This window comes from Cyprinus carpio, chromosome A19, assembly GCF_018340385.1.
Source record: "Cyprinus carpio isolate SPL01 chromosome A19, ASM1834038v1, whole genome shotgun sequence".
NCBI classification, from domain to species: Eukaryota; Metazoa; Chordata; class Actinopteri; order Cypriniformes; family Cyprinidae; genus Cyprinus; species Cyprinus carpio.
The window spans coordinates 2,007,356-2,034,122 of NC_056590.1; the positions used below are offsets into that span (position 1 = coordinate 2,007,356).

General features: G+C 36.7%; 1 protein-coding gene across 3 annotated transcripts; it reads left to right on the forward strand.

The window, feature by feature from the left end:
- Positions 1 to 12,363: 12,363 nt before the first annotated feature.
- On the forward strand, positions 12,364 to 26,116 carry LOC109061501 (protein lin-28 homolog A). Of its 3 annotated transcripts, none has more exons than XM_042776045.1 (4): positions 12,364 to 12,803; positions 15,252 to 15,427; positions 23,090 to 23,268; positions 25,494 to 26,116. In XM_042776045.1, exons 1-4 carry the CDS (start codon positions 12,764 to 12,766, stop codon positions 25,714 to 25,716), a joined length of 618 nt encoding a protein of 205 aa, XP_042631979.1. In that variant the 5' UTR covers positions 12,364 to 12,763; the 3' UTR covers positions 25,717 to 26,116. The 3 variants fall into 3 exon arrangements, with proteins under 3 accessions (XP_042631979.1, XP_042631980.1, XP_042631978.1); XM_042776046.1 differs by lacking the exon at positions 12,364 to 12,803 and adding an exon at positions 13,965 to 14,197; XM_042776044.1 differs by lacking the exon at positions 12,364 to 12,803 and adding an exon at positions 14,286 to 14,537.
- The last annotated feature ends 651 nt before the right edge of the window (positions 26,117 to 26,767 follow it).

Below are 26,767 nucleotides of genomic sequence, written 5' to 3' on the forward strand. Positions count from 1 at the left end.
TATAAAACCTTTAATGGTTATAAACCGTTCCATTTTAAAATGAGATTTTTCTGATTATTATTTCATGTTTCAGACTTTACAGGGTTAATTACAATAGGTTTACAATCTGTCAAATACATTTATAGCACTATTATTTTGACCAGTCTATTTTTCCTTTCCTGCAGCGTCATCTAGTGAAAAGATGGAACCGTGGAATTCTTCACTATCACCTTTCTCTTGATGTAAAAAGTAGCTCTGGTCTTTGGCGTTTGCTAATCTTCTTTAAATTGCATCCACCAGAGGGCAGTCAAGTCAGTCAAACACTTGCTGGTTGAACTGGGGCAAAAACCTTACAACCCATTTAACTATAAAATAAGTTACAATGCTAAAGTAAAACTGACTGCCAATTTCTCCAAAATGTTTGTAATATAGGTAAAAAATAAATAGAAATGATTAATTAAATCCAGCTTCCCCAGGAAATGCTGATCTTTCATATCCTGATTAATCCGATTAATAGCTCTGCTCATCTGAGACAGCAATCTGACTCTTCATCCATATTCCCATATTGATCTTTAAAGAAAACTGGCACAATAAATTCCACCGTTATTTGATTTTGAATATATACCTACAGATTTAACCGCTTTGTAACGTGACCTGCCATGTTTCCTTGCTGATTTTTTCTAAATGTTCTAGAATAGCTGAAGCGACATGTCTTTTTATTAATGCAATGACATTTGCATTGATTCACTAAGCAGGGACATTAATCCAAACTGACTAAAAAAGAGAGGAGTAGTACAGCACAAGCGCTTCAACTTGAGGAAAAATAAAATCAGAAGTGCAATTGTCCAATTTATTGTCATAATAAAGAATACTCTCAGGTTAGAGGAATATTACATTCATACAATCCCAGTTCTGTCAAGGCCGACGGCTGATACTTTAGAGATTTTAAATAGCTGTAATTTAAGTTTTCACTCAGCCTTGTTCTTCAGAGAAATGCAGTGTAGAGCTGTCCAGGGTGCTGAAACTGAAAACCACTGTACTTCATGTTCTGTCTCTGATATCACCAATAGCTAATATTTAGTTAAGTTTTCACTCAGTCTTGTTCTTCTGCAGATCTGAAAATATGGTGAGAAATACAGGAGTGGCAAAAGAAACTGGGAACTGTATTGCTCCAGTAACTCCAGTTTCTGACGGTGAGTCAGAGGACGAGTCTCATCCTTCACTGTCATGACTCAAGACGAGATCGCTGAAATCTGATCCTAGATGTGACTGGCCGATCAACTGTTTCACACTTGCTTTCCAAGTATTGATTATCCACTGATTCCCTAAGGTCTTTGAGAAAGAACTGAAATGACATCGTTCCCTTTGGGATATGACCCTGATTCTCAATAGTTTGGTCCAAGCTTTCCATGCATATAATTGCAAATGCTGCCATTTTTTTTTTTTTTTTTTTTGTTAATGTTCTTAGGAAAAAGAGGCTACAATTTGCACGAGCTCACCAAAATTGGACAGTTGAAGACTGGAAAAATGTTGCCTGGTCTGATGAGCCTCGATTTCTGTTAAGACAATCAGATGGTAGAGTCAGAACTTGGCGTAAACAGAATGAGAACATGGATCCATCATGCCTTGTTACCACTGTGCAGGCTGGTGGTGGTGGTGTAATGTAATGGTGTGGGGGATGTTTTCTTGGCACACTTTAGGCCCATTAGTGCCAATTGGGCATCATTTAAAATGCCACGGCCTACCTGAGCATTGTTTCTGACCATGTCCATCCCTTTATGACCACCATGTACCCATCCTCTGATGGCTACTTCCAGCAGGATAATGCACCATTTCACAAAGCTCGAATCATTTCAAATTGGTTTTCTTGAAACATGACAATGAGTTCCGCATCATGGATGTGCAGCCGACAAAATGTCAATTCAACCCAATAGAGCATCTTTGGGATGTGGTGGAAACGGGAGCTTTGTGCCCTGGATGTGCATCCCACAAATCTCCATCAACTGCAAATATGCTATCCTATCAATATGGGCCAACATTTTGCTAAAGAATGCTTTTCAGCACCTTGTTGAATCAATGCCACGTAGAATTAAGGCAGTTATGAAGGCGAAAGGGGGTCAAACACAGTATTAGTATGCTGTTCCTAATAATCCTTTAGGTGAGTGTATATATGTACAATCCACATTTCATGTGTGTTGAGGAGAGAAAGAGGTGCAGTTTGAAGGGTGTTTCAAGCACGTGTCACAATCCTTTGTCCTCAGGCACCTCTACTTGACATGGGTCACCTCCAGAAAACCCCTCTGGGGCAGAAACTGAGTCAAGGCCATTGGTTACTAAGGAGATCTCCATAGAAATAATTCAGTCGTTTATGGTCTATTCCTGAGGGAAGCATAAATGCAGCCAGCTGCTTTGTCATCTGTATACATGCCGTATGTAGCCTTTTGGAAAATGCAACAATATACATATACTGTAGCATGTTTACTTAATTACATATGATAAAACTCAAACATAAAATTAGTAGAAAGACAATATGGGTATTTTGAATGTTATAAATTTCAATAAATTTACACACACACAAACCACACACACACACACACCACACCTCTATATATATATATATATAGATAATATAAAATTTAGGGTTCTATGACAAGACCATGATGTTCGCACTATTACAACATCCTGACATACTTATGTCATTTTTAGGCTTTCACTGTATGCATATATGTGAATAACGCTAATGCAGGCCATTATGTTGTGTCACTGAGTTTATTCATGTTCTCAGTGAGAGTTTTGGAAAAATGCGCTGCTGTCTTTACCAGATGAAGTAGGACAACATAAAGAGACTAAATTGATTTGAGTCAAAGGGGTATTTTAGACTTACGCAGCTCGCCAGCGAGCACAAGGCCATACACGCACCCATGATGACCGGAGAAGACACCGAAACTAAAGCAGAACCACGGAAGTCAATTCTTTTCAACCTCTCTAGACTTTCTTAGGAAAGGAAAAAACTCTGAAAGTGGAAGTGAGCAATTGATTGGCTGGGAGGACGCCAACGCTGGCCGGTGTTTTGACCAATCAGACGGCGTTACAGAATCCTCGCTGAAGGAACAAACCAATCAGAAGACAGGGTTTGAAAAAAAATATGCATTACATTCATATTCATATTCTTGTTAAAGCGATCTATTGGAGGCCAGTATAATCTCTGACCTAGATGGCGGCTAAATCTATAATATGATGTAAAGGTCTTGTGATTGCAATACAATATAAACTTAAAAAACCAAACCTTCATGTATTGAGAGGGGAGAGGAAAGTACACCCTTAAAAAACAGTGCATTTACTGTTAAACTGTAACATACACTACATCTGAGTTCAGGCATGTACTGGATTTAACATTTATTTGTTATAGTACAAAATGTATTCTTAACTCGCTTAAAATATGAAATAATTTATTCCCGTGATTAAAAGAATGCATTTTTTTTAGCATCATTACTTCAGTTCTTTAGTGTCACATGATCCTACAGAAATCAATATATTATTAAAATTAACGTTGAAAACATTTGTGCCGCTTCATATTTTTGCAGAAACCATGATATACTACTACCATTCAAATGTATGTGTGTTCAATCGAGATGAATGCTATTATTCAGAAAATATGCATTAAATTTATCAATAGTGATAGTAAAACATGTATAATGTTATAAAAGATTGTATTTCAAATAAATGTTGTTCTTTTGGTACTTTCTATTTTTTTTTTAAAGAATCCTGAACAAATGTTTAAAATATTAAGCAGCAAAAAAACTGGTTTTAACCACTGATAATAATAATAAAAAAAAAACAATTATTAATAGCTGAGCACCAATAATAATCGAACAGCAAATCAGCATATTAGAATGATTTCTGAAGATCATGCCACAATCCAGGTTTGCATTACAGGAATAAATTACATTTTAACAATATATTCTAATAGAATTTCAAATTGTAATAATATTTCAAAATATTACTGTTTTTACTGTATTTTTCAAATAAATGCAGCCTTCGTGAGCGGGTAAGCGACTTCATTAAAAAACATTTTAAAAATCATAATGTTTCCAAACCTTTGTACTGTACAAGTAGACTACTGTACATTTTTTATGAATCATACAGTGGAATAAATTATTGACATCCCTAGGACATAAGCATTTCCTCTGAATTATTGATTTATTTGTTTGTTTGCTTGTTTGTTTGTTTCGTTCGTTCGTTCGTTCCGTTCGTTCGTTTGTTTGTTTGTTTGTTTGTTTGTTTGTTTGTTTGTTTGTTTGAAGAGATCACTTAATAAAACCATACTTTTCAGCCAGTGTGAGAGATGCGGAGTGTCATTTTCACATGCTGTCATTTCTGATCTTATTTCTAAGATTTGGATCTTATTAAGAAAAAATGTGTGTGATACAGGTGTGTCATTTAAACTTATACTAAAGATCACTAGGTAAGTCTCAAACTTAAGCCCTGTTCATCACTGGAATAAGTTTTACATTGAGAGGTGGGGTAAAGTAATTTTTTACCAGAGCTTCTCAGTAATTTTAGACCTGTCCGAACATGCCATCTTGCATTATTTACAAACTATTCCCCTTTTCCACACTGAAAATCCTCTTACACAAAAACTATTGTATAAAGTGCTTTATAAATAAAGCTGACTTGACTTGACAATGTCAGAAAACATTATAGGGTTTTACTACCTTCTGTAAAAAAAAAGGTCCAGAGAAATGTAATGCTAATCCCATGCAAATAGACCAGCTGTAAATATGTAGGGAAATATTCCTCTTTTGTCATTTCCTCTGTTGGATTCTGGGTGGTGGCACAAGTCCGTGGCAAACCACAAGTGTTATCAGCATACGAAAACACACAACACACATAAAAAAAAAAATTTTTTAAAACTGAAAACTCATAAGGTTGTTTCTTGTTCTATACAGTATGTGTTTGACACTAGGTGGCGTTTTGATAAGGCCATTTACATTTTAGATGACTACTCTTTAACTGTAAAGGCTGGAATCATTGTTATTTTTCCTCTGACTTCTTCAGTCAATCACCATAAAAATATATCAGATTTCATTTCCATTTATAAAATCTCTGATATTTAGAATTTTCGTAAAAATCCAATTTTTAAAGAATAGCTTTTTTTATTTAGGCTACCATTACACATATTTAAGATATATCCATTATTATGAGCGCTGCCTCTAAGACTCCCCCCGCTCACCACCCGAGGGCCTGAGTATTAGGCAGTTTACACTCTGAACTACATTTCCCATAACCCCATACCTGGACTAATTATTACCCCATGGTGTCAATTCCTTTTTGTCATTAATCACTTACCCCCATGTCGTTCCAAACCCGTAAAAGCTTTGTTCGTCTTCGGAAAACAATTTAAGATATTTTGGATGAAAACCGGGAGGCTTGTGACTGTCCCATTGACTGCCAAGTAACTAACACTGTCAAGGTCCAGAAAAGTATAAAAAACATCGTCAAAATAGTCCATCTGCCGTCAGTGGTTCCTTCTGAATTTTATAAAACTACGAGAATACTTTTTGTACGCAAAGAAAACAAAAATAAAGATTTTATTCAACAATTCGTCTCGTACATGTCAACCTAACGCCATTTTGTAGAATATCCACTGAACGTAAACAGCGTATGCTGTTCTGTGTCAGCCGCACCACACGGATATGTTTTCTACATTTATTTACGCTTTGATTTGAACTAAAAAACAGCAGGAGGAGACGAACCGTCATTAGATCCATCAGCTTTGGGTCAGTTATTTTGTCACCCTGCATAAGAGTTAAGGCAAGGATCTGTTTGCAGCTTTTAATAAATATACAAGATGAAGATAATGCAGGAAAAAAGGCCAAACCAGCCACAATGACTGACAAACTGCATTGTAAAAAATGATTGTGATTTTAACAGTGAGAGACTGTAAAAATGCTACAGTAAAAATCTGTTGTACAATATAGTGAAAAAACGTAAATTGAAACTCCCAGAATTGCCTGCATGAAACTTTATATTTTATGTTTTGAAACTATGTTATGAAACTGTTTATTCTTCTCAGTTGTGTACATTAGGGTTTTATATCTGGCATCTAATGTTGTTAAATGAATGTTTATTGCATTATTTCAGTATCGTGTCACCATGATGGGGTTTAGTGTTTGTGTGAATGACACTGTGTGGGGCTTCTATATATAAATATTGCCCTCCTCAGCTCATAGAAAAGCTATTTGTGATTAGCTTTAATTCACCATGTGACTTTCTCATCACCACCTTTTTTTTGGTGGTTGTCAGTGTATTACAGTGGTTCAAAACAGATATTAGTAATTCAATAGGTTGGTATATTAACATTACATCAGTTAATGAAATATGTTTTTGTTGTTGTTGTTTGTTTTTTTTATTATTATTGTGAATTTAATTTAAGTATGTAAAACCTACAAACACGATTCCAAAAAAGTTGGGACACTGTACAAATTGTGAATAAAAACAGAATGCAATGATGTGGAAGTTTCAAATTCAATATTTTATTCAGAATACAACAATACATCCCCTCTTCTTTTATAACAGTCTGCAAACGTCTGGGGACTGACGGGACTGCTTGCTCAAGTTCAGGAGTAGAAATGTTGTCCCATTCTTGTCTAATACAGGCTTCTAGTTGCTCAACTGTCTTAGGTCTTCTTTGTTGCATCTTCCTCTTTATGATGCACCAAATGTTTTCTACGGGTGCAAGATCTGGACTGCAGGCTGGCCATTTCAGTACCCGGATCCTTCTTCTACGCAGCCATGATGTTGTAATTGATGCAGTATGTGGTCTGGCATTGACATGTTGGAAAATGCAAGGTATTCCCTGAAAGAGACGACGTCTGGATGGGAGCATATGTTGTTCTAGAATTTGGATATACCTTTCAGCATTGATGGTGCCTTTCCAGATGTGTAAGCTGCCCATGCCACACGCACTCATGCAACCCTATACCATCAGAGATGCAGGCTTCTGAACTGAGCGCTGATAACAACTTGGGTTGCCCTTGTCCTCTTTAGTCCGGATGACATGGTGTCCCAGTTTTCCAAAAAGAACTTCAAATTTTGATTCGTCTGACCACAGAACAGTTTTCCACTTTGCCACAGTCCATTTTAAATTAGCCTTGGCCCAGAGAAAACGCCTACGCTTCTGGATCATGTTTAGATATGGCTTCTTTTTTGACCTATAGAGTTTTAGCCGGCAACGGCGAATGGCACGGTGGATTGTGTTCACTGACAATGTTTTCTGGAAGTATTCCTGAGCCCATGTTGTGATTTCCATTATAGTAGCATTCCTGTATGTGATGCAGTGCCTTCTAAGGGCCCGAAGATCACGGCCTTGACCCTTACGCACAGAGATTATTCCAGATTCTCTGAATCTTTGGATGATATTATGCACTGTAGATGATGATAACTTCAAACTCTTTGCTATTTTTTCTCTGAGAAACTCCTTTCTGATATTGCGCCACTATTTTTCGCCGCAGCATTGGGGGAATTGGTGATCCTCTGCCCATCTTGACTTCTGAGAGACACTGCCACTCTGAGAGGCTCTTTTATACCCAATCAGTGTTTCCAATTGACCTAATAAGTTGCAAATTGGTCCTCCAGCTGTTCCGTATATGTACATTTAACTTTTCCGGTCTCTTATTGCTACCCGTCCCCAAACTTTTTTGGAATGTGTAGCTCTCATGAAATCCAAAATGAGACAATATTTGTCATGACAATTCAAAATGTCTCACTTTCAACATTTGATATGTTATCTGTATTCTATTGTGAATAAAATATAAGTTTATAAGATTTGTAAATTATTCCATTCCTTTTTTACTCACAAATTGTACAGTGTCCCAACTTTTTTGGAATCAGGTTTGTAAATGTTGCTACCATATTTTTTATGGTGAAGTTCTGGAAACCACAGCTGCCGGTATTTTACCGTAAATGTCACAGATTTTCAGAGAGAGAGAGAATCATGTTAGTTTTTTTCCTTATAAATATCAGCAACTGGACTAAATTGCAAGATTTTGCTCAGTCATGGCATCTGAATAAAACTGAGGTGTTTTTTTTCCTCACATTGAGCACAGTGAGCTCCATATTATCACATTTCAAACTAAATGCCATAAATGTTTGATGTATCATTGTTTATAAAACCTTTAATGGTTATAAACTGTTCCATTTTAAAATGAGATTTTTCTGATTATTATTTCATGTTTCAGACTTTATAGGGTTAATTACAACAGGTTTACAATCTGTCAAATACATTTATAGCACTATTATTTTGACCAGTCTATTTTTCCTTTCCTGCAGCGTCATCTAGTGAAAAAGATGGAACCGTGGAATTCTTCACTATCACCTTTCTCTTGATGTAAAAGGTTACTCTGGTCTTTGGCGTTTGCTAATCTTCTTTAAATTGCATCCACCAGAGGGCAGTCAAGTCAGTCAAACACTTGCTGGTTGAACTGGGGCAAAAACCTTACAACAGATTTAACTATAAAATAAGATACAGTGCTAAAGTAAAACTGACTGCCAATTTCTCCGAAATGTTTGTAATATAGCTAAAAAATAAATAGAAATGATTAATTAAATCCAGCTTCCCCAGGAAATGCTGATCTTTCATATCCTGATTAATCCGATTAATAGCTCTGCTCATCTGAGACAGCAATCTGACTCTTCATCCATATTCCCATATTGATCTTTAAAGAAAACTGGCACAATAAATTCCACCGTTATTTGATTTTGAATATATACCTACAGATTTAACCCTTTGTAACGTGACCTGCCATGTTCTCCTTGCTGATTTTTCTAAATGTTCTAGAATAGCTGAAGCGACATGTCTTTTTATTAATGCAATGACATTTGCATTGATTCACTCAGCAGGGACATTAATCCAAACTGACTAAAAAGAGAGGAGTAGTACAGCACAAGCGCTTCAACTTGAGGAAAAATAAAATCAGAAGTGCAATTGTCCAATTTATTGTCATAATAAAAAAACACTCTCAGGTTAGAGGAATATTACATTCATACAATCCCAGTTCTGTCAAGGCCGACGGCTGATACTTTAGAGATTTTAAATAGCTGTAATACACAAGACCCTGACAGTATGCTTCAGAGAAATGCAGTGTAGAGCTGTCCAGGGTGCTGAAACTGAAAACCACTGTACTTCATGTTCTGTCTCTGATATCACCAATAGCTAATATTTAGTTAAGTTTTCACTCAGTCTTGTTCTTCTGCAGATCTGAAAATAGGTGAGAAATACAGGAGTGGCAAAAGAAACTGTTGAACTGTATTGCTCCAGTACTCCAGTTTCTGACGGTGAGTCAGAGGACGAGTCTCATCCTTCACTGTCATGACTCACAGACGAGATCGCTGAAATCTGATCCTAGATGTGACTGGCCGATCCACTGTTTCACACTTGCTTTCCAAGTATTGATTATCCACTGATTCCCTAAGGTCTTTGAGAAAGAACTGAACTGACATCGTTCCCTTTGGGATATGACCCTGATTCTCAATAGTTTGGTCCAAGCTTTCCATGCATATAATTGCAAATGCTGCCATTGTTTTTTTTTTTTTTTTGTTAATGTTCTTAGGAAAAAGAGGCTACAATTTGCACGAGCTCACCAAAATTGGACAGTTGAAGACTGGAAAAATGTTGCCTGGTCTGATGAGCCTCGATTTCTGTTAAGACATTCAGACGGTAGAGTCAGAATTTGGCGTAAACAGAATGAGAACATGGATCCATCATGCCTTGTTACCACTGTGAAGGCTGGTGGTGGTGGTGTAATGGTGTGGGGGATGTTTTCTTGGCACACATTAGGCCCCTTAGTGCCAATTGGGCATCGTTTAAATGCCACGGCCTACCCGAGCATTGTTTCTGACCATGTCCATCCCTTTATGACCACCATGTACCCATCCTCTGATGGCTACTTCCAGCAGGATAATGCACCATGTCACAAAGCTCGAATCATTTCAAATTGGTTTCTTGAACATGACAATGAGTTCACTGTACTAAAATGGCCCCCACAGTCACCAGATCTCAACCCAATAGAACATCTTTGGGATGTGGTGGAACGGGAGCTTCGTGCCCTGGATGTGCATCCCACAAATCTCCATCAACTGCAAGATGCTATCCTATCAATATGGGCCAACATTTCTAAAGAATGCTTTCAGCACCTTGTTGAATCAATGCCACGTAGAATTAAGGCAGTTCTGAAGGCGTAAGGGGGTCAAACACAGTATTAGTATGCTGTTCCTAATAATCCTTTAGGTGAGTGTATATATGTACAATCCACATTTCATTGTGTGTTGAGGAGAGAAAGAGGTGCAGTTTGAAGGGTGTTTCAAGCACGTGTCACATCCTTTGTCCTCAGGCACCTCTACTTGACATGGGTCACCTCCAGAAAACCCCTCTGGGGCAGAAACTGAGTCAAGGCCATTGGTTACTAAGGAGATCTCCATAGAAATCATTCAGTCTTTATGGTCTTCCTGAGGGAAGCATAAATGCAGCCAGCTGCTTTGTCATCTGTATACATGCCGTATGTAGCCTTTTGGAAAATGCAACAATATACATATACTGTAGCATGTTTACTTAATTACATATGATAAAACTCAAACATAAAATTAGTAGAAAGACAATATGGGTATTTGAATGTTATAAATTCAATAAATTTACACACACACAAACACACACACACACACACACACCTATATATATATATATATATATATATATAATTAGGGGTTCTATGACAAGAATGATGTTCTACTATACAACATCCTGACATACTATGTCATTTTAGGCTTTCACTTTATTTCTATTATATTTGAATAACGCTTAATGCAGGCATTATGTTGTCACATGAGTTTATTCATGTCTCAGTGAGTGTCTGGTTATTTTTAACATATTGCATTGTGGGATACAATGCTAATATTCTAAATCAGTATTTGGGGTACATAATTGTTAGGTACAAATATAAGGTACTTAATTTAGCTTTTAAGGGGTAAGTAAGGTACAAAGGTATCTTTTTTTTCTGAGAGTGTAGGAATACTCAAGTAACCTAATACATTTACTAAAACAAAGCACTCTGGAACACTCTTTCCCATAATGCATTGTTCTTGACCTTCAACCTTATGGTGACAAAATAACATGTTTGTTTGTTTGTTTTTCTTATTTTTCTTTTTTTTTTCTCCTTTTTTGACGTAAAGTTAATGCATTTACACAAAATTTGATTAAAAGAAGAAGAAAAAAGATACATGAATGAAACGTAACTTAAAGGGTTACTCCACCCCAAAATGAAAATGTTGTCATTAATCACTTACCCCCATGTCGTTCCAAACCCTTAAAAGCTCTGTTCATCTTCAGAACACAATTTAAGATATTTTGGATGAAAACCGGGAGGCCTGTGACTGTCCCATAGACTGCCAAATAAATAACAGTGTCAAGGTCCAGAAAAGTATGAAACGCATCCTCAGAATACTCCATCTGTCATCAGTGATTCAACTGTAACATTATGAAGCGACGAGAATACTTTTTGTACACGAAGAAAACAAAAATAATGACTTTATTCAACAATTCCTCTCCTCTGTGTCTCTCCAAATCAATTTGGCCATTTTGGCAATTCTGAGCAGTACGCAGGCGGTTTATGCTCTTTTTTACGTGTATTTATGCTTTGGTTTGAAAGAAAACAGAGCATTAGCGCAGTGTGGCTGACACAGAAGAGCGTAAGCCGCCTGCGTACTGCTCAGAATTGCCAAAATGGCAAAATTGATTTTGAGAGACACAGAGGAGAGGAATTGTTGAATAAAGTCATTATTTTTGTTTTCTTTGTGTACAAAAAGTATTCCCGTCGCTTCATATAACCCAGATTGCACGTCTGATGGCAGATGAACTATTCTGACGATGACTTTCATACTTTCCTGGACCTTGACACTGTTATTTATTTGGCAGTCTATGGGACAGTCACAGGCCTCCCGGTTTTCATCCAAAATATCCTAAAATTGTGTTCCGAAGACGAACAAAGCTTTTACGGGTTTGGAACAACATGGGGGTAAGTGATTAATGACAAAATTTTCATTTTGGGGTGGAGTATCCCTTTTAAAAGGCCACGTGACAACAATGTACCATTTTACTGTTTGATATGTTTAGATACTGCAACTATTTCCGTTTTCTTCCTTTCTTTCCTTAATTAATTATTTATATTTTTATAATGCGCGATAATCAGTAAGCTAGTGTTACATTCCACACAGAGCCAGAGCTCCAGCTGCACTTTTGATTGGCGTTTATCGAGTGCGTCATGTGACCCACAGAAGCACATGCCCAAGTTCTGTTCAGTGTTTAATTAGCTGAAGCTTTATGACTAACACGACTAACAGGTGCTGTACTGTTTCCTCTGACATGAGTCAGCAACCTGTGCTCTTGTTGAGAGTGCGTTTGGGAAGCTGATGAACGGCATCCAAGAATCCTGCATGAATATTTAATTGGAAAGAGGATGCGGCTTTAATTGTGTTTGCGGGTGACGGGCCGCATGACAATCCCAATACAGTCATCAGAGCAGAACCACAGCAGGAGCCCCGACTGACTCACTGCTCCTCATTCATTCATTCATCCATTCATTCACTCACTCGCAAATGCTCGGCGTACTATAAAATGCCTTCGAGGAGGGGAATATTGGACTCACGCTTTTAGGTTCTCGCAAGCCTGGAGACCAATCCTCATTATTTAGTTGACTGAACAGCAAAGAGAAAATGAAATGATTTCTAAGTCATGAAGGTCCCCCCGGCGAATCCGCATCTGGATCACACAGGTGAGAACTTTATGACTTTATGCATTAAAAATGACAAATAGAAATGAAAATATTTATACATCTATACATATCTTAGTTTGTGAAATATATGCAATTATTTAATAAAATGAATATCTCCTGCATTAAAAAATAAAAAGATACATAGGCCTATAAATTTGACATTCAAGCTTTTTGTTATATTGTAATGATACGCAAAATTAAAAAAAAAAAAAGGAAAAAAAAACATGCTATTTAAATAACTATTTTACTCTTATTAAACATATTTCCCTCAATGCTTCAAGAAGTTCTGCAGATTCATGTAATTGTAAATTGCTGAGTGTGAATGGTGTTTGAAGCAATTCGCATTCATCATGCGCTGGCGTCAGAGATCAATTATATAACATTTACACGGCTCGGAGTCTCATTGTTCTCTTGGTTTCTGCTTGAGGTGTGAGAACAATAAGACTCTACGGACATGTGGCTTCATGAAGCCCAAACCAGAACTGCTGTCGTCTTTGAACACTGTCAGCATCATTAGATACAGAGACATATTCACTGATGAGTTCATTTCCTGCCTTTTGGTATTTAAAATAAAATAAATAAATAAAAGTTTGCACAGATAGGTTCCAGCAAATAGCCTACACTTGTATTTGTGACTTGGACTCTTGGGTCTTCTTTAAGATGCATCTGCTTTGGGTTGCACGCACATATCATGCTATTTTGAAAATTAGTATGCTAAACATTATTTATGTTAAAAATCGCGTTCTGATGGAATGTCTAAAACAAAACAAAATCGATAACCACCTTCACGATTTTCCTCACACATTTTCATTCTTAAATAGCCTGGGAGAATTTACAGTAGCCTACTTTATGACATCGCTTTGTAGTGAGAAGAACTATATCATAAATAACACGGTCATATAGGCCTGCTAAATTTTAAAATAATTTAAAATGTCAAAGAAATTAATTACACACTTTTTTTTTTTGATGAGTAGAATGGATTGCAACAAATCAGTGTTTGTTGTTTTAAAAAGTGGTCAGGCTTTTATTGCTGTCTCAATGTCCATCCGCTGCGCGCGCGTGTGTGTGTGTGTCAGCATATTGAGGGTTTAAGAGGGGAGGGCACTTCCTATTCCCCAAGCTTACATTCTCCATCTGCGATTGGCCCATTGGCGAATTTGGACCCTATCTTTTTCAGAAATGTGCGATTCATCAGCTCAGTGAAGTTGTGCATCACTGTAGACTTGAGCTAAAGCCGAGAAAGGTAAAACAGGAGATGCTAGAGACCCGTCCCGTGAGTCACTCAGGAATAAACACTGACCACTGTTTCATGCTGTTTGGAGGTTTAATCAATGATCTGGTTTTGTGGTGTGAAGCACGAAGAGGTTGAAGACATCCTGGAGACATGGCTGAAGGTGAGGTCGTGGGTGATCTTCCAGTGGGGGGTCAGTGAAGAGGGAATAAAGAAGAGGGGGGTGGGACGGAGCTCCTGCATTGTCTTTCAGATTTGGGGATCTTTTCAAAAGGCTCTTCCCAGAAGCCCTGGAATTTTCGCGTCGTGGTCGTTAAAATGTAACATGTAATCCCAAATCATTTGTTTGTTCGGTCCTCCTGGCCTCGGTAAAGAAGTTTTAATTTGTCTGTTTTAGTTGGAGTTTTGAAATGTGGAGGAAAGTCTGAAGATTTTTCAACACTTGGGATTTATTTGGAGGTTGATGGGTGAAATGGGCTCAGTTTATGAGCAATATTACAAAGGTGAGCGCGTGCACATTTGTGCTTTATGGTTAATTACTGAGAGCGCGCACTGATAAATCAACTTTTTGTGTGTGTGTAACTTAATGATAAAATATAGCGCTTAAAGAGAACTGCATGAGGCTTTATTTTTTAAATAATTTCGTCTGATAATCTCTTTTCAACTTTTGACATCACTGATGATTCACGTTATTAAAAAAGTAGCTGGTTTCTCTTGGTTTGACTACAATATTGCATTTTTGAATGCGCGTTTCCGAGAGTTATTGATGATTGTAATTGAAGACATTTATTTCTTGAGGAAAATGGAATTATAGCGTTTTAGCTTTTATTGCTGTCTACAAAATGAGCGAAGAAATGAACCGATACATTTTCGATGTAACCTGTTGAAGAACTGATACATCCTATGGACAGATTGTGCGTTTTTTTATGTAAATAAAATCGCATTTTATTTTGGATTATAAAAGTATGCATTCGGACAAACAAGTGCTGAACAAAGAGAAAATATATGTTTCAAAGAGAAAATCCATAGAGTCGTTCACTCGTGTTTTGCACGTAGCTTCTGGTATTTTCTCGCCAAGCGCGTGATGAATTCACTACATGTCGAAACCGCAGCGTAAGAGCCCACAGATTTATTCGTTTCGTCCACTTTCGATACCGTGATATTTTTTGTTGTAAAGTTAGTTGTGATGTTCTTGTTCTTGTTTTTGTGATTCATAGGGGGCTGTGCAAAGACCGAGGAGGAGGAAGCCGCGAGCTCTGAGGAAGACTCGAGCTCGTTCCGTGGAAGTGGGGTCTGTAAATGGTTTAACGTGCGGATGGGCTTCGGCTTCCTGTCCATGACCCATCGGGAGGGCATCTGTCTGGACTCCCCCGTGGATGTGTTCGTCCATCAGGTGAGAGAGAGCAAATGCATGCTGTCGGTTTTAACGGAGCGGTCGCGTGTAAGGCCTTCCTCTGTCCCTGTGCTCCTCTCACGGCTCAGACGACACAAACACGGGTTAATATGCTAAATTAAATATTTACAGTAGCCTATTAGTAGGCTGCATTTATAACGATTTTCTACGTTTTTTAAAGCTATAATTTAGGTTTCGGTGTTAATGCACGAACATTAATGCCTGAATATTAGATAGATGCTAAATCAGAACCTGAATTTTTAAAAATGAAGGTTCTTCAGTCGTTCAAATTATTACTATTATTTTTTTCAGCATCCATTTTTAAACTGTATAGGGTTTTAGAGCTGGCTGTATGCTGATCTGTTGCGTTTTTAGTCGTGATCTTCAGATCGTGTGTTGGTTTGTGTAAATGGTTTTATTATTATTATTGTTTTTTAGAGGTCTGGGACAATTTCTTAGTTTTAAAAGCTGCTTTTATTTGACACCAGGTTGTGAAGCTCTTGTTTTGCTTTTAACTGGGACCTTTATTTGTTTAGTTATTTAACACACACACATTGTCCAGTGGTTTTATTTTTGAATATTTTCAATAGTTAATTCATTTGGTTCTTTGGACATTTCCACATTTCTGGTGGTCTTTGAAGCAGAATATATATATTGGACTAAAATTAATTGAAGAGGCCAGAAATCTGAGGTTAGTGTGCTTTAATTTATTTTTCTGAACATTGTATGGGATGTCAGTTCATGGGTTTCGGTTTTGAATGGGGTGAATACAGAAAGTGGGCAATCTCTGATATATTTTAAATTGTTGTTGTTGTTTTAAAAAAAAATGTCAAATTATCTTAGCCATTAATTTTAAATGGCTTAAAATTCTACACCGCACAGAAAGAAGATAAATGAAATATTAAAGGCAAAAGCTTAAATTTAACAGTGGTCCCACTTCACCTTGATTTACATGCAGTCCTGTCCTTTCACAGTTCTTCCAAAGCCCTCTGAAGTCGATTAACGCGTATACGCGTTTTGGGGTTATTTTCTCCTGATAACCCCGAAAAGAACTTAAATTAAACTTTTCATTTTGATCGTACAAGATAAGAGCAATACATCAATGCGAATCTGTAAAGGGTCTACTTTTTTTTGTATACAGACATAATAACAACAAAACTTTGTGCACTAAAAAATAAAGATCACAAAACAAGGAGTGCTGTCTGCAGCCTTGTTGTCTGCGCTGATCTTCAGATACAAATGGTCATTAAAATGAACTGTACTCAGTGAATACTCAACACAGAGACATGAGAGAGATATCTATAGAAAGCCTGACATGTCTACTTTTAAACTAAACAAGTGCTGCCGAAAACAAATATTCTGTGATAAAGTAATCCATATGAAAACAAACGCGATGTCCGTTTTTCACGTCTCCCTTCATTATCTTCTAATGCGACCACGCCCCCGCGCCGAGCGCGCTTTTGAGATTCAAATGTTTCACTGAAGCGCGCGGCTTTGAATACGCCCACACAACAGAAGACAACGCAGCGAGATGTTCTTCAAGTTTTTTTTATTTACTGTTTGCTTGAGAGGAATAAGACATAAATCACCCCAAAAAGATGTGATGTGGTTGAGGATTAGAGATTTGGATGAATGAAGCGCTTTATTCAGCAGAGATCATAAACATGAGTAAGTCTCTTTTTATTTATTTATATACTTGTACTAGTTTTCACATAACGTGTAAACATTTTACTTGTTAGACTTTTTTTTTCCAAAGACTTTTCCAAAACTATAATTCCTGACTAAAGGTATAATCAAGTGAAATATCATGAAGTTTCAATAACAACCTCCATGTATTAACATACACACTACTATACCATTCAAAAGCTTGATGTAAATAATATAAATGTAACAATAAATGTAACTGTAACAAATGTAACAATCGTTGCTGTTCTTTCAATTTATCCCCCCTAAAAAACCTGAAAAAAATATCTCAGCTCTTTTCAACATAATAATAATAATAATAATAATAATAATAATAATAACAATCTTATTATGTAGAAATAAGATGTTAAAAAGGATTTCGAAGGGAAAGTCATGACTGGAGTAATGATGCAAAAAATTTGAAAGTCAGCTTTGATGTTCCTAATAAACTGTTTTAACTGCACTCACAAGTGAATATTAAATTATGTTGTGGGATAATTAAATATATTCTAAATAAACTACAAACATAAAATTATATACCATTTATTTTGTCCTCACATTCTTTCTTGTAACTCACCCCTCTCAGTGACACAGCTGACTGAATGGCTCATTATGGCAGCTCATTATGCAGGTCTTTGTCTTCTCATCTAAGGTGTGAATTCATGAGAGGTGACGCCTACTCGCATATACTTTTACCAAACAAAAAGTGTCTTAGAAAGTAAATCTATATATTGTTTTCTGTATAAACAAGATGATTTTTCACATCATTTAGAAAAAAAAAAATTCTAGGCAAGCTCCAGTTCTCAAAAGTCCCGGGAACCAATGTTCTTTATGTGTTTTTATTGCCTTATTCAAGTGATTTTCAACAATTTTTAGTTTTTCACTAACCACGCACATTTTTTTTTCTCAAAAACACAATCATGTACATACATGCTGCTCACATATTATTATAGCCCAGTTTGTGCGGATTACAGTGAGATTAGACTTTAGCCATTTAGATATTTATAAGCAACTGAAACAAAGCCACAAATGTCAGGGCATGACAAACTTCTCCAGGCCCCAAAATGGAAAACAAAAAATAAATGATTAAATGCAGTCCTGTCCTTTCACAGTTCTTCCAAAGATTGGCCTGAAATAGTTGGCAAATTGAAAAGTATTGCTTCATTGTTAGTGTGTGTAGATTTGGGTGCTCTCCTGTAGATCAAACTGTCCCAGATGAGGTTATTTCATGTAATTTATGTTTGCCTCAGTGTGTTGTACACATGCTCACAGGTTTAAGTCCGGTCTCAGCACGTCCTTGTCTGCACTATACCATCTTATAAATGAACACAAAAAGCTCGGAAGTAAAACCTCTATGACTATTTTATTCGAAATCACTCAGATTTGTTCTGCAGTGATATGTAAGTGCTATATTTTAAAAATCCCTTTGAGGATTTACTGTCTTCAGTCCTGAACACTAACCTTCACAATCAGCAATAATTCAACAAGCTATTGCCCCAGAACAACCAGCAAGACGGCAAACGGTGGATCACCTATCACCCTGAGCCAAATGAGCTGCTGCCTCGTGGCTTGAGGTCATTGTGTAAAATTACCCAGAGATTAGAGCATCTTACGGACAGGCAGCCCTACACGGTGTCGAGTGATCTCTCTGTCTGTCTCTAAGTAAGAGGTCTTTGCTTTTCTCCAGAACGGCTGTCTGGGAGGATGAACGGAGGGTGTTAGAGCTTAGCACACGTTGTCTTTAGGTCTGTTAAACTGAGATGGGAACGTCAGTGTAGCATGGCGTGTTTAGTCCTCTTCATCAACACCCGGAACTGATGACTGTGTGTAGTAAAGGAATAGTGCTTCCAAACCTGTATGACTTTTGTTCTTCTGCTGAAAACAGAAAGATATTTTGAACAATGTATGTAACAAGAATAATAATAATAATAATTATAATTTTAAACCTTACTTTCAGAAGTAACTTTCCAGAATTTTCATTTTGGGGTAAACTATCCCTTTAAGATGTGTTCCATATTTAAATGTATATTAACCCTTTAGGACAGCATTTGTAGGACTGCAGTGTGAATTTGATCTCGGTTGATTGGAGTAAGATTTCTCTATGCTTAGGTTGTATGGTTTTGATAACTAAGAGGCAACCAGTGCTCAAACCTGAGTCTCTTTCTGTGGATGTATTGATAATGCTCAGAGCAGGGGGACTGCTGTGGGACCCACCTGGTTAAAAAGACAATGACTGTCATTGTCAAGCCCACAGGAGGAAATCCTGCCTTCCTTAGACTATAGAGAATCACTGAATGAATGGTGTTTGTGTGCACAGATCACCAAAAAGAGAGGCTGATGGAGAGAGATTTGATAATTAATGGTGAAAAATAGTTGAAAGACATGCTGAGGGAGAATGTTGGGAATGGAGATCACTAGATTGGAGAAAGGGGGCGGGGGAAGAAGGGAGGGAGTATTTGGGGGGAGGGGGTTGTTAGCTGAACTCATTCATAAAAATCTCTGTAGTAAAAGAGGAGGGCGGAGAGGGGTGGAGCTGCGGATGGTTTCAGGAAGCCTTGACGGGGGTTGGGAAGTGCTTTTGCCTGATTCCTTTGCCAGCGATCCACCCCCCTCTGAGAGATGGGTGTCAGTTAAACCTGACGTCACATGAGAGCCGAAGCGTGGACCACCTGCTGCAGCTAGCAGTGTTTGAAATGATCAGCTTCTTAACAAACTACATTAAGGTAGTCAAGCTATTTTTGACCATGGGCTCAATTGGAAAATGTGCCTCTCACTATGTTTTTGGAAAGCTAAAAAAAAAAACTACCAGTGTACCACATATTTGTTATGACCAGTAGTCAAACTGTTTAAAAAAAAAAAAAAAAATAAAAATCAGGGGGGATGGTGTGGTGAAGTATTTTTTTTTTTTTTTTTTTTTTTTTATTTTGGTAGGGCAGGGGTCCTGCTGCCAACTTTACATAATGAATACACAATTTGTTTAATTTTTTAACATTTTAATTTAACAAAGTAAGTTTTACTAAATGGACTATGATTTATAAGCTGTTTTCCTTGTGGAGCCTGAAATGGCCCGACAATGTCAAACATGCTATCCTCCTCAATTTGAGCCTTGGTTATGACCTCTAAACACTTTTAAACTAATGAATTATGTGTAAACTAATGCATTTTAATGTTTGAATGATGTTTTCTGACATGGTAAACTTGCTCGGTAGCGCACCTGATACAGCACTTGTGATGTGGCGCTGTGCGCTCTAGTGCGAATCCTGTGAAACAAGTCATGATTAAAGAACTCAAAGACTTGTAGAAACAAGCTAAAATGGCATGGTTGCTTTAACAAATGTGTCTTAATCTCACGTTTGCTTTTGATAAGACTATCTGTTAGGTTTAGTGCAGGTGATGCATTGTTTTCAAACAAGATATAGCATTAATATTAGAGCGCTGAACACCGGACATTTAATTTTCAAACAGTTGCAATACATACAACAACCAATGTACTGTAATAAAACCTTGTCAGATTCATGTTCAGTTGTTTCGGATAAACCTCAATGCATTTTAAGTATTGCATTTTACAGTGCATTTTCAATTTTTACTTTGAAATTGTCACTAAACGTGCAAGAAGTAATGTAATATCATTTTGCCGAAATGTTTCCACAGACATATATTTGCAGTGAGCTTGAGCTGCTGTTATTTTAATGAAGCAGTTAGCCATACATACATAAATACATTTTAACTGTATGTCTTGCTTTCATCGATGCTAAGTGTAGTTCTTTTTTTTTTTTGTCCATATAATGAAATTCAGTATTGTTTGGGCCGCAGTGTTCTTCAAAATTTAATTTTTATCTTAAGCAGAAGAACAAAATGCATATGTTTTTGAACAACTGCGTGACAGATCTTTATCGCTTCATTAAACAAGAAAAGCAGTCCAGTGTTTTGCCCTGAGAGAACGTGTGGAATTTATTACAGGCCATTAAGAGTTTAAAGTGTAAAAGACTAAAAACATTATCCCAAGGAATGTCCTGGCGAGAAGATAAGCAGTTATATTACAAGGGCTGGTTCTAAGGTGACAGACCAACACCACCGCCAAAGCAGATTGTTCTCTAAACAACTTGATGCATGATCTCACAAATACACCAACTAGTCAGCTTTTTTTCTCCAAGTGGTTGTTTGTTAAGAGTGCAAGCAGAAGGTTGTTTTTAAAGGTAGATCCTTTCTCAAGCCCTATTTCCATGCTCCTATAGAGCAAGTATCTCAGGAATGTGAGCTTCCCCCACCTCCCACCACAGAACACCATAACAAATGACCCCCCTGATGAGATTTAACCAGATGGAGTTATTTTGGGGAGGCTCTTCTGCCCATCCCATTCACCTCCATAGCCACACTTTCATTGCTGTTTCTTGAGAAACTGTGCAAGTACAAATGTGATCAGGGCTGGATTTACCTCTTTTAGTGCCCTCTGCATATCTGTTAGCTGCTAAAATGGTCTGTGATCTCGATGTAGAATAAGTTATAAACCCTGAATGTGATGGTAGTCTGTTAAGAGTATGTTATGGAGATCTGAATATAGTGTTGAGTAACATCATGTCTGCTAAGATGCCATTGTCTGGTTGGATTTTGAACGCAGCATGTATCCTTCACTGCTTATAATATCTTGCAATATTTTGCCTGTAGGCTGCTAGTTTGAGCCTTCAGTTTCAAAAGCAGTCATTGATGGATGCGAATGTTCAAAGGTAATTGAAAGAGACCTGAGTATTACGTGAAGAGGTGGTTTTGAAGGCTATGTAGCCACAGTATCGGGGGCAGGGAAGATGCCATTTTAACATTTCTTTCAGGATCACAAACCTCACGGACAAATGATAATGTTAAAGTGTTTTGACAAAACATGACTCTTAATGAAATGTATTTCTGTGTAGATGGCATAAAGTGAAGCTTTGGGTAAGATGTGAAGCTTGATCTTCCATCTATGGTGTGCTGAATCTGAAGTAATAATTGAATGTTATTGCACTCAAATACAACATTTGAAACGATTTGTACTGTTAAAAGCATTATGCAAATATTTGATTAATATATTGTAAATGGGTTTTTTTTAATGCACATTAATTATTTACAATATATTTAAAGTCAAATTTTGTATAGCTAATTTTTTACAAAGCTGCTTTAAAATCACAATGTTAATGCTTAGAACATCTTAATATGCATATGCCTTATATTCGCATTTATCAGATTAAAGCTGAGCTCTAATATAGTTTACATTTTGCAGTGGTACAAGAAATACAGCAGTTCTTATATACTTCTTGTATATACATATACACACTCCTGTATGGTGATATAATTACATATTTCAGACATAGCATAAAAAGATCTTTACCAACTGCATATTTGCATGACTATAAATTTACCTCTTATAAATATTAAACATTTAAAAAGTTCACATTTCTAATGGCAGGAGAAATGGGCTGGTAATCATGAAAACATTACACAAGTATTTACTTATACATAGATCACAGCATAAATGTGATCCTGAAGTCTTAAGTCGCTGGGGTATATTTGTAGCAATAGCCAAAAATACATTGTATGGGTCAAAATTATAGATTTTTCTTTTGTCAAAAATCATTAGGATATTAAGTAAAGTTCATGTTCCATGAAGATATTTTGTAAATTTCCTACCGTAAATATACCAAAACTTAATTTTTGATTAGTAATATGCATTGCTAAGAACTTCATTTGGACAACTTTAAAGGAGATTTTCTCATTTAGATTTTTTTTTTGCACCCTCAGATTCCAGATTTTCAAATAGTTGTATCTCGGCAAAATATTGTCAGTTCCTAATAAACCATACATCAATGGAAAGCTTATTTATTCATCTTTCAGATTATGTATAAACCTATATTTTGAGAAATTGACCCTTATGACTGGTTTTGTGGTCCACGGTCACAAATATGATCCAAGCATCTAAAGCACATCATATCTCCCCCGTCTCTGCAGAGCAAGCTTCATATGGAGGGCTTCCGCAGTCTGAAGGAAGGAGAAGCAGTGGAGTTCAGCTTCAAAAGATCCTCTAAGGGTCTGGAGTCCCTACGGGTGACGGGGCCCGGTGGGGCGCCATGCATGGGCAGCGAGAAGAAACCTAAGGGTGCCCAAAAACGGCGTTCAAAAGGAGATCGGTGAGTGTCGTTCACAACGTGTGTGTGTTTTATATATATATGCACCATGTACTAAGAGGAGTTTAGTACAATACATAAATGTCACTTAAAAATATAATGTCACAGTTTTGGGTTAGTGACTCATTTAAAGGAAAGCTTCCTGTGCATTAAAGCCCATCCGCTCTCTATGTTGTGGGGGGAGTTATTGATCGGCCGGAGGAAGGAGGTGTGGTGTAGAGGAGGTGGGGCATCTCTTTGGCTCTTTGTTTCAATATGTAGCATGACCTTTGCACTTTGATCCCTGCTGCGCACCCCCACCCCACTCACATACATCACACCTCAGGGTTGCCATGGCAGCAGTCACCTCTGACCTTTCTCAGGCACCTACATCTGTTATTAATTAAATGGACAGGATCTGCTCCTCCGTCAGGAGACACAGACCCAGAGAGATGAAATATCAATGACAAACAGCAGGAGAAGGCACATGTTGAATCTGTTGTCTCTCCCAGAACTGCAAAAATGCAGCAATGCACCGCTGCAAAGCCATCACCGTCATTCATGCACAATTGTGAAAGCTGCACTCGCTTTGATCCGGATCCACACTCACCCAAGCAGCGTGAACAGACACCGCTGAGGATTGTGGGAGGACGGTGCTTATCAATAACCTGCGGCTTGGGGGCGGGTGACTCTCTGTGTGCCTGAATTCGGAGCTATGAGATTTTAAACAAGCTATTGATCCAGCAGCTCAAGACACCAACACACAGGGTGGGGGGAGGAAATGCTCTCCGGAGATATTGTGTCAAAACATCCCAAAAGCAACATCTCAAACATTTAGATATATCTGAAACATCTCAGAGTTCTTGCAGAAGAATCACATGAAACAATGAACATGTCCAGGTCATATTTTATTCTATAATCTTCAAGAAAAAAAAAAAAAAAAAAGAAAAAAAAAATATACAGTACAGGTCAAAAGTTTGGAAACATTACTATTTTTAATGTTTTTGAAAGAAGTCTCTTCTGCTCATCAAGCCTGCATTTATTTGATCAAAAATACAGAAAAAAACAGTAATATTGTGAAATATTATTACAACTTAAAATAATAGTTTTCTATTTGAATATACTTTAAAAAAATAATTAATAAATTTATATAAATAAGTTAGTTTTCAGTGAATGACAAAAGCCTTCAGTGTCACATGTAACATCCAGTCTATCACATGATCATTTAGAAATCATTCTAATATTCTTATTTATTATGAGTGTTGGAAACAGTTCTGCTGTCTAATATATTTGATGAATAAAAGGTTAAAAAAGAACTGCATTTATTCAAAATAAAAAAAAAAAATTCTAAATATATATAATATATTTATATTTTCTTTACTATCACTTTTTATCAATTTAACACATCCTTGCTGAATAAAAGTATTGATTTTATTTAAAAAAAAGAAAAGAAAAAAAAATTACTGACCCCAAATTACTGACCAGTAGTATATATTGTTATTACAAAATATTTATATTTTAAAAACATAGCTTCTTTTTTATAACTTTTTATTCATCAAAGTATCCTAAAAAAGTATCACATGTTCTGAAAAAATATTAAGCAGCAGAACTGTTTCCAACTTTGATAATGAATCATCATATTAGAATGATTTCTAAAGGATCATGTGATAATGATCCTAAAAATTCAGCTTTGCATCACAGAAATAAATGATAATTTAAAGTATAATAAATTTAAAAAACAATTATTTTAAATTGTAAAATATATATCACAATATTAGATTTTTTTTTCTGTATTTTTGATCAAAAAATGCAGGCTTGATGAGCAGAAGAAACTTCTTTCAAAAAAACATTAAAAAATAGTAATGTTTCCAAACTTTTGACCTGTACTGTGTATGGTGTGTGTATATGTATATATGTATGTGTGTATATGTGTGTGTGTTTGTATCTCTGTGTGTGAATTTTAATACAATATTATATTTTTAAGTGACTTTTAATAATAATGATGCATGTGGTAGTAGCAGTATTATGAGGAGGAGTAGTAATATTATTAATAATAAGAAAGATTATTTCTACATGCAGCTTCAGAATACTTGGGATATAGCACAAACCATGTGAACTATAACTTTATTTCATGATTTAAGTGATTTGCAAACAAACTATCTCAGTGACCCTTACTTTTTGAAAGGTTTTTGCGCCCTCTAGTGGTCTTTCCTGCAAATAACACATTTGTTTTCCTGCACTATTTGCAGATGCTTCAACTGTGGAGGGCCGAATCATCACGCCAAAGAATGCCAGCTGCCACCTCAGCCAAAAAAGTGCCATTTTTGCCAAAGCATCACCCACATGGTGGCCAACTGTCCAATCAAAGCACAGCAGTTGTCACCGGGATCTCAGGGAAAATCAACAACCTCGACCGCAGGAGAAGAGGAGGACATGAGCCACACCCCCTTCCCTCCCGACAGCTCTGATTAGTCGGGGGAAGGTTGTCAGGGAAACACAAGCACCAATCAAAAAGTTTCAATGGAAAGCTGCTTTTGGAACTAACTCAGGTTTTTCTTTTTCAAACAGCAGAAATGAATGTCGACGCTCACTTTTGTACTTTAGCCAGGAAATTTAAAACTATCGAATGTTATATCACTATCATATCCATCTTTATTTCTGACAGTCATCTTGGTAAAATGTCTGCACTTCAGCTTTGCTATCTGGGTATTCACACAAATGATTTGGGAGGAACCAGATATTTCAGATGGATAATCATGAAATAGAAGGCAAATCTCTCAATAAAATGTCCAAGTCAGAATTTCAGTAGTGATATTTTGCTTAAAATTAAAACCAATTTTTTTTTTTTTTTTTACACTAGTCACAATGCTTGCATAAACTTTGAATGATAATCCCTCCCTTCTATCTATTTAATTTAAAAAAAAATAATTACATATGTGCTTGACCGCTTTTTTTAATGTCTGCTGGTGGGGGAGATCTGCCCTGAGAGTAAAGCAAAAAATTTATAAGAAGAATACTATTATCTTCCTTCATCTAGCAAACAAACTTACATATAAACTAAAACAAACAATCAAAATGCATCATGTTTACATCGGGCAGTAAACCTGGATAGTGCTGAAACTGGCGAAATGCATCACTCTCTTGCTTTTTGATTCACCTGTACACTGGAGAAATCATACTGACTGAGACTTTTTCTGATTTGACCTCAGCCTCTCTGTATCATCAGTGGAAATACTGTGACTGCACTGTCATTAGTTAGTTACTATAAGACACAGCGGCTTTCTTAGATTATTTAATGCTGTGTAATTGTAACAAAGGCTCGCTCTCATTTAAAGATTTAAAGAAATCTACCAGATTCCTAGTATTTGAAAACCAGAGCCGAGTCAATTATGATAATCTTTTTTCTTATGTAAACGTCATATGAGACACTATATCAGGTTTGTTGAAGCTTATTCCAAGAGGAGATCCTGACTTGATCTCACTTTATTGTAAATAACAACTGTAAACTTTCTTTTTTTTAAAA